Below are 19419 nucleotides of genomic sequence, written 5' to 3'. Positions count from 1 at the left end.
ACCCAGGTAATTTTTCTCACTGCCAATATAGTGGGAACTGACATATCACTATGATATAAGTCTAACTGTTTTGACAGTACTACTGGTGAATTATTCCACAAGTTAAGATTCCAGTTGACATTTTGTTACAGCGGTAGTCTACAGCAGATTCCAAAGTACTGTGCACTAATCTGCACAAGAGGCTCTAGTTGGGAAATAATTGTTTTCGTAATCATACTTGATAATATTTCTTCTTTTAATTTTTTTCACATTATGCTATTTAAGGTAACTCGCAACCCATAGGCATAAGTTAGACCACAGATTACCATTATCTATCCCAATGTCATCTTCCCACATTGATCTGAATGTCTCCTTTACATTCTGCAGTTCTATTTCCCCTAGTTCAGCACTGACCTCTTATGTGTATGCCCTCCATATTACTAATGAATTATCAAAACGTGTCGGCAATAATTGTAAACCACTCATCAAACTGTGGTATACAATCATGATTTGCAAGACAAGCAAATACCATAGTGTAATAATGCAGACATAGAGACAAACTATATTTTGCTATAAGCAAGAAAGGGAGGAGGTCATTGCAGCATGTGATAGAGAAGAGAGCATATGAGGGCCCGAAGTTTGGTAAAGGTTCATTCACATAACGTGAAAACATGCTTTGGCATTACAGAGGAACCAAACATTTGTCTTGTGCCAGTTTGTCAGTGTTACACATTTTATATTTTAGCATTTTTAATCTGCTATAAATTGCATCCACTGCAGTACATCTCTATTTATTTTTGTGCTCGTTGAAGCATTATTTGTTTCTTGCTTGTACATAGTTTATGTAAAGTCTGATTAAGGTAGGTTCTAATATTGTTCTTGATGCATCTTATTCAATGCTGTCTAGCCTGGGTTTCCAAAAGAGTGACATTTTGCTCTTGTGCCTTATTCTTAATGAAATGCTCCAAAAACAGAAAAGCTGGTAAATGTACAGTATTTATAATACAGTATTTTTAAGTTTAAATAATGCAATGAAAACAATATTTGTGAGCAATATCTTGTACTAAACAAGATAAACATTACTAGATATTAAGCATTCATAAGGGATGTAATCTATGTTCATTTATATTTTTTAGGGTGCTTTATTTGCAAAATTTGGAATATGAACAGTACCTATTAGTTAATGTAGCCATCTGTAGTCCTTTGCCGGAGGATAAGCAATGAGCAAGGTGAATTTATATGCTTCAAAAGAACACAGCTGGCTGACGCTGGAATTTCTTTCCTACACACTATGAAGATGTTTTTTACTAAGTAATAACAACAGAAGAAGGACAGCCTAATGTTTCCTTAAGATGAATAAATCTCCCCCAGTTTTGTAGAGTCTAGTCTATGTTTCCTAATTCAAAACTATATTTCAAAAAGATATGAAAATATCAAGAACTTGTTGAACACCTATAGCTACTATAGTCTCCTAATTATGTATTACCACTATCATACTACTGAGAATGTCACTGGCCACAGTTCAAATGTCACTGGTTCCTATAATGAAACAGAAAAGCTGAAGCATTAACAATTTAGCTTCTTTTCCTGCTTTTATTGTAGTGTTTCTGAAGTGGCACCTATAAGTTCCTGGATCCGGTAGGGAGGTCAAGGAGGCAGGGCCAATAAGGTCACATGTGTGTAACCAGGGAGGCTACATCAGTGAGGTCAAATTGTTCTGGTTTTCCTCCCGTCCTCTCTTGCAAAAGTGTGGACATAAAAGCACTGGAGTTGGATAAGTTCGTAGCACCTCCCTAAACTGAAAAATGTCTAGCCTTGGGATGAGAAGGGGTCCCTGCTGTCACACTTTCTAGCGTAGGTTAATGTCACAATAACTATACATGACTCAGAAATCAGCTCCACTAAATTCCACATCCACTACATAAAGTAAAATAAATGGAAAAAAGACTTACAGTCCATAAATCTGGGGAGCGATCTCTAGCCTGTTCAAATGCATGTAGAGTTCGATATCGTGTTTCTTTAGCAAATGATCTTGAATCTGATTTACTTTCGCTACTATAGCAATTGATGGGCCTAGATCTTGTGGTCTAGCAAACGGAACAGGTGTCATCATTGCATCTTTCTCCTAATGAAAGAACAACAACAAAGTGAAATGTAAAATGAAATATACCATTAGAGCACATTCTAATACAAAATTTTAGTAAAGGTCCAGTTTGTATGCAACCTGAAACCACAGTTAAAAATAAACTATGGTTTAATGAGAAAAGGTATGGGGCCCATTCGCTCCTCTGACATTCCTGTCTTTGATATGCTGGGAGGAAAACAAACCTGAGGCTGAATTAGGATTGCATTTGAACCAGTGCTCATGTTTTTTTTCTTCAAATAAAGCAGGAGCAGAAGTCAAGGTTTACTTAGCTTACCAATCGTACTTTATTTTGGGGAAACAAACGACAAGTGCAAGTTCACACATAGCATAAATCCAGTCTTTGCTCCCTTTCCAGCACAGCAAAGAGAGAAGAGGGGAACAAACTGGGCATGTAATTAGCAGAATGCACCTACACTTATTCTTGTTAAATCATAGTTTATTTTTAATTATTGTTTAATGTGATTGGTAAACCAGACAAATATCCAATTGTTGGAATGCAGATATTACCAACATATTATCTCCAGCAACTGAGAGGTATTTTTTTCAAAGACAAACATTCCAGACCAGAATGTCATTGGTGGGTGGGTGTATAAATTTACTCTATGAAGATTGACATCAAAATACACCAAATACACCAAAACAAGGACCATGAAGTGCGGGGAAAACAAACAAAAATAACAGTGAAACTGCTAAAATTTCTTATTTTGCAATGACAGTTAGGAGGTTCCATAAAATCCAATTACACATTCATCTAATGAATAGAAGAATGTAGGCAGTATTGTACAGTCCACTTCTTATCACTTAACCACAGTTAAAGAGATCCCACAACACTACATTTGCTAAGGTGGGCTGAAGGTTTGGGGAGGCTCCCAGACAAGGTACCTCAGGAAAAAAACACTTCAAAGATTTTGTTTCAACATATTTTAGAAATGTTAACTCCTGTCTTATTTCCTATTATACCTCTGTTCTTTAATAATCATACTCTACAAGTTCAAAAAGTACTTGATTTTTATCAGCATGTACCTTTTGACTGTCGTGCTCATAGGTAGAAAACCAGTGTTCTGCTGTTTTCATAAGATGGATGAACATAGCACTAAAGACAAAAGTTTTTTGATAAGTACTATGATTAATAATAACACAAATATAATAGAAATGTAACAGAAACATGAAATTATTGAAACTTACTAGGCATCATGCTCCAGGTATTCAGGGTTCAAAAGAGCTTTCATTTCCTCACTGCTTAGGATAACAAAAACATGTAAAAGTTTATTTCTGGAAGATTTTAAGCTAAGTTATAGAAAAACTGCAAGTAAGTACAACTAGCCTTTGTAATTAAAAAAGTAACTCCACTGAAGACAAATGAAGTCCTTACTCTCTCTAAAGATCAAAAACAAATTAGCTGCCTTGTCTGCACTACAATGAAGTAACCATCTAATTATTCCAAATAACAAATTACTGGGTGCCACAATGTATTATTTGAATATGCTTGATCCAGAATAATTGATCACTCCACAATCTATCACTGTTCGTTGAAAACAAAAAATATTGTTACTGGTCAAATACACAATTATCAAAGCAGTAATTTATTTTAATAGAATCTATTTTTATCACATTTTAGCAGCAATTAATCAGTGACGACACCTCTTATCCATTTTCTTCTCTGGCTACAGCTCTGGAAGGAAATAAGCGGCGGTAATATGCACAAAACATGGTTACTTTGAAAAACCTTGACACTTTCTTCCTGCATACATTGGCCAGGATCCAAAACGCTATGTGTGGAACACCACATGTGCCAGCGAATGTCCCATCCTACTTCTTGCTGCAGCCCCTAGTGCATGCTGAAGTGCTTGCATAAGGGGTTGTTTGGACCCTGGCAATGATAAAACACTCTAATGATCCATATGTTATTTCGTGCAACAGCAGTTTGCATATCCTGTACTGTATATGAAGATCTTCCCCTCTCACCCTGTGGAACAAATGGCTGTGGATATCCTCTGCTGGGAGGGTAACTTGCTTAGAGGGTTGTTGTTTTTTACAATCAAGCAGTATATTGATTTTTTTGTTAATTTTGTTAAATAAACAAAACAAAACAAAACAGGATGCTGGACTAGATGGGCCTTTGGCCTGATCCAGCTGGGCTCTTGTCTCCTTACTACGTAGCCTTTTTCCACCAACAAAATTTCCTACCTTGGGGGATAAAGGGGTTAAGGGACCCCTGACCATTAGGTCCAGTCGTGACCGACTCTGGGGTTGCGGTGCTCATCTTGCTTTATTGGCCGAGGGAGCTGGCGTACAGCTTCCGGGTCATGTGGCCAGCATGACTAAGCCGCTTCTGGCTAACCAGAGCAGCGCACGGAAACGGCGTTTACCTTCCCGCCGGAGCGGTACCTATTTATCTACTTGCACTTTGACATGCTTTTGAACTGCTAGGTTGGCAGGAGCTGGGACTGAGCAACGGGAGCTCACCCCGTCACGGGGATTTGAATCGCCGACCTTCTGATCAGCAAGCTCTAGGGCTCTGTGGTTTAACCCACAGCGCCACCCACGTCCCTTGGTGATACAGAGGACTAAGAGGCCTCTGGACCAGGTTAACGGACCTCTGTTTAAAGAGTAGTACTGATATGTCTTTTACCTGCTGTCATGTCATTGTTGAAATATGGCTTTTGACTATTTACATTACATTGCAAACTGCATGCGGTGCTTGTTGATCCACATATTTCTTGAGATCAATACCCTAATAATTTGTTTCGTATGGAGAAATTCAAGATACCCACCTTGGTTGTGCAGCTTCGCTTGCATGTAGATAAGCTTGGTGGTCACAATGCAGAATAAAGACAATTGGTGCTAGGAGTTCATGCATTCCCTAAAGCAAAACAGAAATCAAGACTTTATTTCACATGCCTGGGATTTCTACATCAGCACCAATTAAGCCAGAAAAAGTTGTCTTAGCATAAAAACGATGGCTATCTAATAGTTTTATTGTGAATGAAACTAATACTAATTGTTTACTCTCCTATATAGACAGGAACTCCATCTGATTTTTTTTGAATGGAACAAAAAATCAGTAGACCACAATTCATTGCTCAGTAGTTACATCAATATCTATGTGAATACAACAATGGAAGACTTAAACATTGCGCAGTTAGGAGCTATCTTGTGAAGACACACATAGAGGATAACTGAGAACGGTATCAAAAATTGTTTCCCAAAATTGGAACATCAATGATTGCTATAAAGCACAGAATTATTTACATACTTTTAGAAAATGGGATTAGAAGGAACCTAAGAGAAATACATTCCAATTCACTCAGCTAAAAATTCCATATCCGCATACCTTAAAACTAGTGATAATGTCACATAAGATGGGGCCCAATTCCTTCTTAACCCTGTTAAGCAGATAAGCTAGGCCTATTGGCTAAATTTGCTCAAAAGAAAATTATTCATTTTATACAGGTTAACCAACACAGTATCACAACTTTGGTTATGAACATCTAAAATGCTTCAGAAGGAAAGGCAAGAAATTGGGATACTTGGTTGATGGTCATTTCTTTAATGTAACAGACAGAAATAATTTTCCTTCCATGTGTATGTTTAAATGTAAATATTAAAAGCAGAAGGTATTTAGAATAAAAAGAGTGGAAAGAGTAAATTTGTATATTGGGTAGGCTGAGCACATCTTTTTATTTTTTCAGCTTTAAATCGTCACTAGTTCATATTATTAAATGCACTCTTTTGAATATAAAAGAGAAGTTTAAACTTTCTCTAATTTTTGCTAATTCCAGTAACTTGCATACTTAGTCATAAAAACATCTTGAGGTCATATTGGAAAGACTGCTTATGAACAGATATGCTAGGATAAGGCTTCCAAAGGAAAAAGAAATCAATAATGACTGGGCATCTAGCTCCTATAATACCTTTGAGAATCCCAGCATTGTTAATAAAAATAAAAGCTTGGCTCAGCAGAAGCTGGTGGGGCATCGTTCACAACTGAACAGGTCAAACAACTATCAGGTACAATGGAAGACTTAGTTTTGATTAGCGCTATTCAGTCATCCTCTTTCACTATTACTTAGCCACATAGAATTGTAGAGTTGGAAGGGACCTCAAGGGTGAATTGGTCTACCCAACTGCAATGCAGGAATCTCAGCTAGATCATACATGACAGATGGCCATCCAACCTCTGCTTAAAAACCAGCCCTAGAGGAATGTGGGGTTGGGGGGACAAAGGAAGGCACCCCCAAAGGCTCCAAAGCAAACACAACTGACTTCCCATGGGCTCCTCCCTTTCAGGGAACCTGAGAAGCACCTCTGGGCATCGCAGGAGTAGCCCAGAAGAAGAACTTTCTGTCCATGCCCACAGGCATCATTTTACAGCCCCACTGTATCCCCAGGGTGGGCACAGAGGAGGACCTTACCCTGGAGAGAAGGGGGAGGGGTGCAGGGCAGTGGCTCCATGCTATTTGCCAGGCGAGGAGGGAGAAGCAGGAGGCAGAAGTGCCACAACAGTTAGCTCAAAGGAAGCAGGGAGAGAAAAGGAGGGAGGCGGAGTTGCTAGGAGCATGACAGGCATTGCTAGGGGTGCCCAATGGCTGATGCCTGGACACTTTGTGGCCTCTGCTATTCCTGCTACTGACCACTTCTTGGTCCCTATCATGGGTTTTTGCTAGGCAGGCAGGGAACTGCCCACAGAATTCAATGGAAAGATGCTTCTCTTGGGAAACCAGCAGCGAGTGGCAGTATGCGGGCGGCAGCAAGCTGTGCCGCCTCTCTGGATCCAGCTGTCTGAGGCAGCTGCTTCACTCCACCTCATTGTTAGGTTGGTGCTTCCATGATCTGACTGTGGTTCAAGCCTCAGTGAACACCAGGACTTCCTGGGGACCAGATGAGGCCCATCCAATCCACTGGAGCCCTCCCCTGGATCGTCAGACTCTAGCTCTTCAAGCTTTTGCCACCTGTTGTCCTGATCCAACTGGCCCCTTTAGGATGTCTCCACAGGGCTTATGGCAGTTATATGTGCTCAGTTCATGTGCAGAAAATGCTCCGCTATGGTGCCACGGCATACCTTGCTTAGCCTTACCCTAGCATTCTGCTATAAAGTTTTCAAACGTGGGTCTCCAGCAACAAGGGCCAAGGGCCAAGTGCCAAGCGACCTACATTACCAGGGTAGCTCTCAGGAAGAGGGAGTTTCTATTTAGTTATCTGCTGCACTACAGAGCCACCCCCAGAATGGGTTTGCCATTCAACCTGACCGTTAAAAAGATAATCTGGAACATGGCAATAGATAAAATAATGTGGGCATCAACCACATTGTGCTAAGGGGTTAAGGTGAAGGCAGAAATGCAAAAAGAGAGAAAGAGACAACGGTGCGGGTGGCAAAATTGCAATTTTAGTTCCTTCTTTGTAACATTTCTGGCATAATAAACATGTTTTGAGAGAGGAGCTTTCAAAGTTATATGTTGCAATGATACACCAGTTAGGTCTACATCTCATGAATTTAAATATGGCATGTAATTTCTTATAATACAATGACCACAATGTATTTTTAAATCAAATCAAAAGCAATTTGATATACAGTGACATTTCTATGTGCAGTACGCTGTGATGTGTGTTTTCCAGAATATTTTGAATCAGAACTTTTTTTGGGGGGGTGGAATCCTATGCAAATTAGGATAATTCACACAGGATGATTTGCATTAGAAGAAATTCAGTTGCATCAGAATTTTTTGTGATGCCCTAGAGTTTAATTTAATTTAACATTTTTATTTTACTTGTATTCAGTAAAGAAAACAAAATATTTGAAACTGACAAGCTTGCCTTATAATGTGTTTGCAGTTGTCACCCATTCATTGTTACTAATGAATGTATGAAAAGGAAAAATTTCCGTGGAAGAATATGGCGCTGCCGTATCACTGATAGTATATACATTTTTGGTCAAAATGTATTATGTTGTTCAAATATACAATAATATTGAATACAACTCCACCATAAGGGGAATATGGCCCATCTAAATGTTGGGAGCCACAGAAGGATCTGAACGTCTCTCAGCCTTCCTGTGCAACCTGTAAGCACCTCACTGCATAACCTGCTGATCTCATCCATATTTACTCAAAGGTAAGTTACGCTGGGTTCAGGATTGCATACCCCTAGGAAAGTGTGCTTAGGACTGCACCCTAAGAAGTTTAAGGAACACATTGGATACAATTAACACGAATAGCTTAACACAGGCATAGGCAAACTCCGGCCCTCCAGATGTTTGGGACTACAATTCCCATCATCCCTGACCACTGGTCCTGTTAGCTAGGGATGATGGGAATTGTAGTCCCAAACATCTGGAGGGCCGGAGTTTATCTATGCCTGACTTAACACAATCGGTTCAGATGACTTGCAACAAATATTGATTTAGAAACGTTTTGATATAATTCTATTCAAAACTTGATTTTCCTTGTATTTTCATAAATCTCAATTCGTATTTGGAGAAGGTAAGAAGAAAGGAAGGAAGCTGCCTCTCCTAGAAACAGTTATTGCATAGCAATTCTATGCATGTTTACTCAGTAGTAAGTGTGATCAGTGGGGCTTACTCCCAGAAATGTGTGCACAGGATTGCAGCCTAAAATGTTCTGAGAAAAGACACAAATAGGATGGATTTGAAGTAAATAGCCCTCCAATCGCTTTTGCGACGGGGGTCTGCTATGTAAAAATGGCAACAATGTATTTGTTGCCAAATAATATACTGACCGAATGGAAATTAAGTTAGCCTTGTGTGGTTTTCAAAGTTTACAGGAAGCATTAACAGCTTTCTGGCAAAGAGCAGCATTTAACCCTTTTTGCTGCTGGGTTGTGGCATCTCTCCATCAGTCTCTGCTAGAAAATTGTTGTTTGATTTGCTGTGAGAGAGAGGGGAGTGTGAAGCGTTAAAAAGAGTAATTTTTCTAAAAATAGTGCAACCCAAACAAACAGCAGGCTGGCTCTTTCACGGAACCTCCTCTCCACATTGGATATCATCCTCATTCATTAAAAGCATTGTAAATCCCACAGAGGGCTGATTGCACCCCAGCTTTTCTATTTAAAAACAACAGGGGCACCACCCACCACGCCATCTCTAACACGCACACAATTTTCTCTCTTTCAGCGTCTTCAGGGCTTTTCCTGCTCCTATACTCCAATGTAGTCCAATTTTCTTCTCCAAAATTCCTTCCGACAAGTCAGCCAACGCGCCCTAAGCTTCAGTAAAAACCACCACATCATCAAAACCTTTCCAGCAGCCATGCAATGGTGCAGTGAATGGATGCAGTTCAAGGTTTGTTTGATTTTTGATGGTGCTGCTCCAGAGCACTTTGAAAACGAAATGTTAGTTATTACAAATGCAGAGTTTGAGGGGCTTCCCTCTTCGGTCGAAGGGGTTAAATAAATAAGTAGAGTATCAGGTGCCACCTTTTGTCTCTCCCCCCCCCCCATCACAACAGGACAGATTCCCTGAGGTTCCCTTCCCTTCTCCATCCCACTCAGGCTAGGAGAGACCTTTTCTTTCTTCAACTCCCCAAAGGTGTGAACTTGCTTTCCTGTCCACAAGGTAGTTGCTGCAGGATCCCAGGTCTGCTTTGCTCCAAAAGGCAGAAGACAAGCAAGCCCCAGCGTTCCCTTGCCCTACTGTCTCTTCATTCTGATTAGTCAGAGTTGTGCAGCAGAAGGCCTCCCATTGGAAGAGAAGCCTGCTCTTCTTACACATCACTGACCAATCAGAACAAACTGCTGAAGCATGTTTGGATATCCACCAGTGGGAATGCTGGAATTTGCTGCTGATGAACTGCTTCCTTTTCCTGACAGATGTTTGTGGCCCACAGTAGTAAGACTGTGGTCCAGTTCTAACTACTATTACAATTATTAATTAATATACTGTCTACTGACAAATTAGGGTTCTAACCTGTATAAACACTGATCAGATTTTATTAGAATACACAATAAAATAATCCCATTAAAAATAGTGATTAGAACAGAAGACTCAGGTCAAGAGACTGCCTTGCATGAACTGACATTGGGAATCACTGGTAACAGTGCCAAAATGCTGAATAAGAGGCAAAAATGCTGCTCCGATTGACTTTTTGCAGGATTCAGGCACAAGGTTGGAGTGCATAGGTTTGCAGATTGAGCATAAAGAAGCATTCCGCAGGCCTGGCGCTATCAGTGCCATACATCTTGAATGTAGGGAATTATTTGAAGCAGTGGCATTAAGGTATAGCTTAATGAGCTATCCCAGCGGTGAGTTATACATTAATTAATAATCAATTAAGTAATAATTAATTTATATATAGCTCACTGCTGGGATAGCTGAGTCGCTAGAGCATGCAGCTCTTTATTCAGGGTCATGGGTTCATGCTGGGCAAGATTCCTGCATTGCAGGGGGCTGGACTAGATGATCCTCAGGGTACCTTCCAATTCTACAATTCTATGGCTCTACGATATTATTAGATTGAATTAAGACAGTCAACCTATCCAGTAGAATAATCAAGGCCAATGAAGTCAAAGCAGGAAGTGGCACTGAAAGTAAAAAAAGTAAAAAAAAAACCTTCAAATTTATAGAGCACCACTCTTTACTGTTGTAGTTAAAATCTGTTAGTTTTTAAGTGCAGTTATTAATTTATTCAGTACAAGTATTCAGCGCGGATATATTTAGTGTTTTATCCAGTCCCTTTAGCCCTAGATCAGCCATCTTCTAAAATCACTGCAATGTGGAAATGACACTCTTCAAAAACAGAGGTGAAAAAGTTTTCTTTGTTAACAGCCTGTAGGCTCACGAAATTGAACCTGTTCTTTTATCTGCCGATGTTCATTTAGCCCACCAAGCAGTCTTTATTAAAGCAGAGGCACAAGGCAGTCAAAGTTCATTAATACCATTTATATAATCTCTGCAGTTTCAATTAACTCAGCAAGACATTCTACAACATGATAACAGTCTCATTAATTCAATAAAATCCCATAACTATTAACAATATGGTCTATGTTAAACGGGGTGTCACCTAGAACAAAATAATAGCTTTAACAGCTTGTGAGGAAACTCAAAGGTTTTTTTAAAAAACTGATTTGACTAAATACTCAAGCCTTATGCAGTAAGGTATTATTTTTTAGTAAAGGATTTTTTTAGTAAAGGATCTATAAGATTTTTCAGCACAAGAAGAGGACAGTCAAGCTGTACCAAAGAAGGAAATATTATTTGCCTGTTAATTTACTCAGAGTATGATTCTTGTGCTACTCTCTCTTTCAGTAGAAATTTGTTATATTCCCTGAAAACAAGCAAGTTGGGTTCATCTCTTTAAGGAATGCCCCACATCACAGCTCCTCAAGGCAATTTTCAATTATTCATGTGACTAATGGGTTGGATCAAATAAGTCCGCTTCAGATAATATTTACATAGACAATATTTTACCTAATATTTTCCTCACGCTTCACCAAGTTATAATGTTCCAAGTACACCATTTTTTCATATACTCAGCCAATGTTGTATATGGTTGGATAGCAGAGTGAAACCAGGCTGGGTTTATTTATTAATCCCACTAACAATCTGCACGGGAGGTTATTGTGTGGGATACCCAGTACGATATAGCGGCTACAGAGCTCAACTAGGACCTGGGAGACTAGGGTTAAAAATCTCACCTCAGCAACGATGCTCATTGGGTGACCCTGGGCCGGTCACCATCTCTCACCCCAACCTAATCTACAGGGTAGCTGTGAGGACAAGATGAGGAGGGGGAGAGCCATATATAGCATCACAAAAATGTAAGAACATAAGAAGAACCTGATGGACCATCTAGTTCAGAACTCTGTTCTCACAGGGGACAAACAGATGCCTATGGGAAACCTGCAAGCAGGACCTGAGCACAAGAGCATTCTCTCTTCCTGTGGCTGCCAGAAACTGGTAAAAGGTAAAGGTAAAGGGACCCCTGACCATTAGGTCCAGCCGTGACTGACTCTGGGGTTGTGACGCTCATCTCGCTTTATTGGCTGAGGGAGCCGGCGTACAGCTTCCGGGTCATGTGGCCAGCATGACTAAGCCACTTCTGGTGAACCAGAGCAGCACACGGAAACACCGTTTACCTTCCTGCCGGGGCAGTACCTGAGGGAGCCGGCGTTTGTCCACAGACAGCTTTCTGGGTCAAGTGGCCAGCATGACTAAACTGCTTCTGGCACAACAGAATACCATGACAGAAACCAGAGTGCACAGAAACCCTGTTTACCTCCCCACCGGAGCGGTACCTATTTATCTACTTGCACTTTGATGTGCTTTCGAACTGCTAGGTTGGCAGGAGCTGGGACCGAGCAACGGGAGCTCACCCCGTCGTGGGGATTTGAACCACCGACCTTCTGATTGGCAAGTCCTAGGCTCTGTGGTTTAACCCACAGCGCCTCCTGCGTCCCATCAGAAACTGGTACCCAGAAGCATTACTGCATCCAATCAATAGCCACCAATAGCCTTCTCCTCCGTGAATCTGTCTAACTCCATTTTAAAGCAATCTTGGAAAATACCATTAAGATTTGAGGACTGTGGACCCTGTATTTCAGTGATTTTGTCCCTACCAAGAGGGCCTATTTGAGAAGACAGTGCTGGGAAATGCTCAGCTTTACAGCATTTATACTGCAGACTCTTTAGCAGCTGTATGAAGCTACTCAGGCATCCCTGTATTTGGTCTAAGGTGGTATCAGTTAGCAGATGAAATCAATCTCTATTTTTCTTTTACATTTAATTCAAGTAAAAAGGCAGCATTGCTTAACCGGTGTCTGGGATGAGTAGTAGACTAGATGAAGGGACTAGATGAAGGTCAATAAGAGTAAGTTAACCCTAAGCAGCTAGACAAAACCAGATTTTTTAACACTAGGAATGTGTTATTGCGGCTTTCCCCAACCTGATGCCTTCCAGATATTGCTGGACTCCAATACCCATAGGCCCCAGCCAGCATGGCCAATGGTCAGGGAAGATGGGAGTTGTAATCCAACAACATTTGGAGGGCACCTTCCAATATACCTGATTCAGAGAGTGGAAATCTACAGAACTAAAATGATGAAGATATTATGTGTTACAGAATAGCTGGGAACGGATATGCTTCACTGTATGCATTTAAAGTTAAACCAGCTTTGTTGATAAACAATTTCTACTCAACTATACAACTTAGCCTTTGGCTGTGAACATTATTTTTCTTTTAAAAAGTTTCCGGATAAATTCACATTCAGACTTTTCAAGCAACTTACTCTGGAAGAATCATCTTAAGATTGTTAAAATTCTTCCAAAGTGCATGATCAGCTTGAAAGCTTTTCTATTTTCAACATGACATGCACTAATTAAAAAGATCAACTGAATTTACAAATGAATTCATTTGTATCATTTCTGCAGGCCTAACATGAACAATGCTGAAAAGTCTCTTTCTTACTAGTAATCTGTTTCAAACTATTTTCTGCAAGTGTGCAGCACTTGTACACTATTGGTAAATATATCTTAAATTGCTTGCATCGTATTCCATGGTATTCTCTTGTTCCATGGACAGACAAAATGCCATTCATTTATTTCTTACCTGACTACTTGATTGCTAAAGTTGAAGTAAACAAGTCCATACTTTGGTTTGGATTCAGGCAAAGTTACTTACACTTAGCTCTCACTGAAATCAATATGAGTGCAGTTAGGTCACGACTAACTTATCCTATTAATTTCAGTGAGACTCAAGATAAACTTATCCAGTTCACCTGGGAGTAAGGTTTACTAAATTTAATGAGATTTACTTCTGAATTGACATCTATAGGAATCTGTTGTTAGTCTTGATCTAATCCATTTGCAGAAGATAAACAATTGTCCCTTTGGTACATATATTTTTAATTTATGAAGAGCAGCAGAGAAAGCCTTCATTAGTTAATAAGTAATAAAAAGTTTTTAACCTTTAAAAAGTTGGAAGTAGGATTTAACAGCATTGAAGAAAACAATCTGAGGGAATGTCTTATCTTGAGTAGGGAGCATATGTGCCTGAATGGTTTGCTTTCTTTACCACACAGCTAACAAGCAGTTCTTTGATTGCCTGGGCCATCACACACAACTTTGGAGATAATAAAACCTATATTATTGTTCAATCAATTGTCAAGCGTGTAGCGGGGAAAAAACGTTGAGGCAATGGATACCACCTGTACGATAGTTTCATTACCTGTTTGTAAAGTAACTGCTCATTTTCCCGAGCATAACAGAAAAGAACATCTGTAAGAATCTTTCTCACATTCTCTTCTTGGAAATACTGCATTTCAGGAAACCTGAAAAAGAAAAAAAGAAAAATACATCACTTATACATACACCACAATGCTTCCTAATATGTCTTCGGTTTCCTGATTCCCAGTCTTTTAAAAAACAGTCTTACAATCTTTTATCTTTCTTCCACTCCACAAAGCTCTTACAGGTATCATATTTATCTTTTAAATATTGTTCTAAATGACACGTTATTAACTATATTACTTAGAATATTCCACTGCTTTACACAAGTGGATTTCTGAGAGTGATATCAGCTGTGAGCAAAACTGCATCGACATGTGATTTGTGTGAGATACAAGTGAAAGAACAGCAATAAAGAATAAAAATATCAGTTATATAAGGACACAGTCAGACATAGAATGATAGCAGCCTGTTCACATATACATGCAAGCAAGTTCAACAGAAATAAATTGTGTTTGCTTCCAAGAAAACGTCTGGTCAGAATCAGGGAACAGGGCAAGAAGAAGATTCAGAAAGAAAATCTCCCCCTCCCTCCCCGTGAGTAAATTGAATTCTAGGTAAGAAGCAACTTTGTGAGTCCCTTCAGTTAGTTCACGAAAACTAACCAGTCATCTAGACCTTGTAAATAGTAAACTGAATTCTATGCCAAAGTGTGTGTAACATTCTTTTTTACAATGCCTCCATTAACTAGCACAACTATCCAAACTTTAATTCCCCAATTATAACTTAAATAGTTATATAATCTTAAACATCCTGAACTATTCCCATTTAAAAACAAAAAATACCATCTGTGAAATTTAACATGAAAGCATACTTAGATTTTAATTATACATCTAACAGCATAAATGCATTTGAAAATACTGCTTTGGCACTGTCATACAAAATAAAGCAATAAGGGTTGTCAATATTTCCTGTGCATTGTTTTATTTTTTGCCTGCCAATTCTATAAATGGAAAAGGTACCAAAATGAATTTTGCATTGTAAAACTCATGCAAACTATTTTCTCATCTCAAATAACAGTAAAGAGTGATGCTACAGCTAGAAAAGTAACATGCCATATAAGAAGTAATTGAGATGAATTGGAGCTACTCTGTGCAATCATTGTTCTAATTCTGACAAAATATTTTACGGAACTGAGTTCTAGCTTTGATAAGTTCCTTAACAGGAATGACCTAAGGGCTAAAGAGATGAAAGAATAATTACAATGGTAATAAGGAACATTTTTAAAAAGCATCTCCGACAGTAGGAAAGTAATACACAAAAATAGAAATGCTAAATTCCTCTGAATGACATTTCTCACTAATTACACATCACTTTTTATTGATTAAGTGTTAAGAATTACAGAAAATCATCTGTTCAATCTTGTATTATAAACATAATTTAGTCACAAGATCTGTCAGTTCCTCTCATTCTTTTTTCTTTCTCACTGAAACCATTTAAAACACGCAATACCTCATAATATTAATTTATAATAAACCCACTTCAATATCTCCGAGATGTCTCTTTGGGATTCGAAACCAAGAGAGACAATATTCCCTTATTCATCTAGATTATTTTGAATACTGTATTTTTCTTGAAGAGCCTGTCATTCTCTTGGGCAACCATCATGTCCATATTGTATCCTCCGAAGAACTGCTCTAAATTCTTACGAAGACCACATTTTACCCAAAAAGTGATTTAGAACTTTGAAAAACTATTGAAATAAATGTATGGTCCTGCGTGCTGTATCTGGCCCACTACCGCCTTTTACTGAACTCACGTGCATAAGCTCTGCCAACAAGTACCAGCTTATCGGTCAGATTTTATTTTGGGAGGTGAAAAAGGGAAGCAAAAGCTGACCACCATCTAGTTCCAGGTGTTCCAACTGAGGTGGCCGTACCCTTCCTTACCCTTCAACAAAGCGTTACCTAAGTACAGTGGTACCTCAGGTTACATACGCTTCAGGTTACACACTCCGCTAGCCCAGAAATAGTGCTTCAGGTTAAGAACTTTGCTTCAGGATGAGAACAGAGATCGTGCTCTGGCGGTGCGATGGCAGCAGGAGGCCCCATTAGCTAAAGTGGTGCTTCAGGTTAAGAACAGTTTCAGGTTAAGAACGGACCTCCGGAACGAATTAAGTACTTAACCCGAGGTACCACTGTATCCTCTTGTCCTGAGGGAAGGAGAGAATGAGATTCAACCACTACCTTGCCCTTGCTTTCAAAAAGACTTTCCCCTTTTTTTCATAGAATGGTAGTGTTGGTGGGCACCACAAGGGCCATTTTGTCCAACCCCCAGCAATGCAAGAATCGTTTTGTCCAGTGTGGTGCTCGTTCCCACGACTCTGACATTAGAAATCTTATGCTCTACCAACTGAGGTATCCCAAGCTCTTGACAGTACAGCATTAATTAACTTCTGCTGATTGTTTTAACCTTTTTATGTAAACTGTTTTCTGAGCTCCTCCTGAAAAGCAGTATATAAATATTTTAAATAAATACAGAATGATAAACAATACCGTGTAGATGAGCTGGATGTTGCCTTACGGCCAAAGGTTGACTATCTACAGCAATGTTTCACAACACTTACGTTCTTGTCACATCTTGTTCAATCATTCCTCGAAGTTCTTTATCTTGGAAAAATTTGTTCCAAAGACTCTGCAAGAGGGCAAACATTCACACGAAACATGGAATAAAACTGATGGTCTATGTAAAAAGTTTGTATAAACTGGAAACATGTTGCATTTGGGCTGCTTAAAAGAAGGCAATATTAGTGAATATCAGACTTTGGGAAGTTTTAGCCTTTTGATCAAGCTGCATTTTTCAAAAAGCCTCACACGACTGGTTTTTTTCTATCATCGAATCATAGAATTGGAAGAGGTCCCTGAAGGTCCTCTAGTCCAACCCCCAGCAATGCATGAATAAGTAGGGGGGCCATATGGGGATCAAACCCACAACCCTGGTATTATCAGCACCACGCTCTAGCCAACTGAGCTGAATCTCATGGAACCTAATATTATCATAGGTCCGCCCCTTATTTTTAGTTTGCATAAATACATTAAAACGTTAGAAGTTGTAATGCTAAACATTGCTGGTGTGTTTTCTGCATCACTACATGGTGACTTTTACATGCACATATACTTTACAGGTTGTTTTTTGTGGGGAAGAGGAAAGTTGCAATACAATGATGTCACACCACATGTTTTGCATCCCTAGACCAGAGGTGGCTAATCTATGGACCTCCAAAATTAGCTAGACAGGTCATATTGGTCAGGGTTATTGGGATTTAAGAGTGCAATAATAGCTGGAGGGCTACTGCTCCTGCCCTTGACTAGGGAAAAGAAGAAGAAGAGGAGAGGCAAGGCTTCTTTCTTTGGTGACAGCCAAATGTCTCCTGCCATGTTTAAATCAACGTGATGGTGAATCTACAACAAAACATTTACAGAGCCGCTCAATAACTACATTGTCCAATTAAGGCCAACAGCCATTCTTGAGATATTTTTACAATTCCACAGCTGCAAACATTTGCAGAAGGCCCTGATCAGTATTCATGCAAAGCTTAAATAAAATGGCTTAGTTCACTAGAAGCTAACAGAAAGCGAGAAGCTTCCCAAAATGTCTGTGGGTACGTGGTCATTGGAGAGTCCAATATCGCCCTCGAAGCACTGTATGTTGCTTTAAAAATAATACGACATGCTAGTTCAACATGCAATGTATCAACATTATTGGTTCCACTTGATATTCACTGGAAGAATTAATCATGGTATATTCAGCTGTTTTTAAAATTGCAGAAATGTTTAAATAAAAGAGCTGATGACTAACATTTATTTTAAATGAATAAGAACAGGTGGCAACTCTCGGAGAGAATGAAACAAAGTCCCAGCTCTGATCCCTTGCTCATCAAGACATCATCAGCTGAAAGTGATGAATACTCAGCATGCTCCACTTTTGGAGAAGAGCATCTTCAGCTCCTTTTCGTCTGTTTAGAGATGGTATATCAAGTGCCATAGGCTTGCTTCACTTGGCTACTTGAATAGTGGACCTAAAGGTGAATTTGAATAGAGGCTGAACAAAAAAAATTCACTAGATGCAAATGGGAAAAAGAACATCTATAGCTTGCATAAAACTGTGTATTTATATTGGGAGTGATAAGGGAGTGAGTTCACACAATGCTGGCTGCTGGATGGTGCAGATACTGCAACAGGCTTGAAGGATTAAACACCCCCTTGCTTAATGGTTGTCAACCTGACATTAGATGCTTGGGCCCTCAAAAAATCCACTTAGGAATCTTTTGAAATTGGACCCTGGTCTATGTCAAACTTTTGGATGTTGAATTTTTTACTGATGCTGACTCTGAATATACGCTGCCATTTGATTTATCTATTTTTTCTAGCTAATCGTGTTATCGTTCAGCAGTAGCCAATGTAGCATCTTCCATATGTTGTTGAACTCTCATAAACTCGGATCATTGGCAATTATCTCTTATAGTCGTCATGACTAACTTGTCCCACTGATTTAAGTGAGGTTAAAGCATGTCTAAGAGGAAGGCACATTTGGCAAATCCTCAACATGATCAACTCCCACTCGGAAACCTATGTCCCCACTGTGGAAGGATGTGTGAATCCATAACTGGCCTCCACAGTAACCTATGGACACATTGTTAAGACCATAGTCATGGAAGACAATCCTACTCAGCTACAAGTGATCACCAAAGAAGAAGAAAGCATGACTAATTTAATCAGATCCAACCCTATGATTTCTATATTTTTTTCTGGTTTTAAGTGTTTTTATTTCCTTTCCCCCCTTTTAGATCTTATTTCCTATTTTGATGCTAGGTGTTAAGTTTGAAGGGTTGGCTGATAGATTTTTTTTTTTTTTACATGATGAATGTACAGATCCTTTCCTACTGAAATTCCCGATTCAGTCACATCCTTGAGCTACTATCCACTTCAGGCAATTATGGGAACAAACAATAACTCTGTGTTTGTCACACCACCATACAGCGTCACAAGTACTGTGAACTATGATGGTAGGCCATGATATATTTAAGATGTATACTGTCTTATCTAGTGCTATTTTTCTT

General features: G+C 39.3%; 1 protein-coding gene across 9 annotated transcripts in view; it reads right to left on the bottom strand.

Moving 5' to 3' along the window:
- Nucleotides 1–19419, bottom strand: part of TBC1D5 (TBC1 domain family member 5) — a 264700-nt gene that overhangs the window by 93519 nt on the left and 151762 nt on the right. For 7 of the 9 annotated variants that reach the window (XM_081883202.1, XM_081883203.1, XM_081883200.1 and 4 more), the window contains 6 exons: nucleotides 16927–16994; nucleotides 14302–14404; nucleotides 4900–4988; nucleotides 3311–3364; nucleotides 3149–3218; nucleotides 1932–2104 (listed from right to left, as the gene is read on the bottom strand). In XM_081883202.1, the coding sequence (XP_081739328.1) occupies nucleotides 1932–2104; nucleotides 3149–3218; nucleotides 3311–3364; nucleotides 4900–4988; nucleotides 14302–14404; nucleotides 16927–16994 (557 nt within the window). The remainder of the gene's footprint in view (nucleotides 1–1931; nucleotides 2105–3148; nucleotides 3219–3310; nucleotides 3365–4899; nucleotides 4989–14301; nucleotides 14405–16926; nucleotides 16995–19419) is intronic. The other 2 variants (XM_081883205.1, XM_081883207.1) reach the window with 1 other exon arrangement.

This window comes from Podarcis melisellensis (assembly GCF_964234715.1).
Source record: "Podarcis melisellensis genome assembly, chromosome: 12".
NCBI classification, from domain to species: domain Eukaryota; kingdom Metazoa; phylum Chordata; class Lepidosauria; order Squamata; family Lacertidae; genus Podarcis; species Podarcis melisellensis.
The sequence above is the reverse complement of the archived record's forward strand: the minus strand, read 5'-3'. Positions and strand labels throughout refer to the sequence as shown.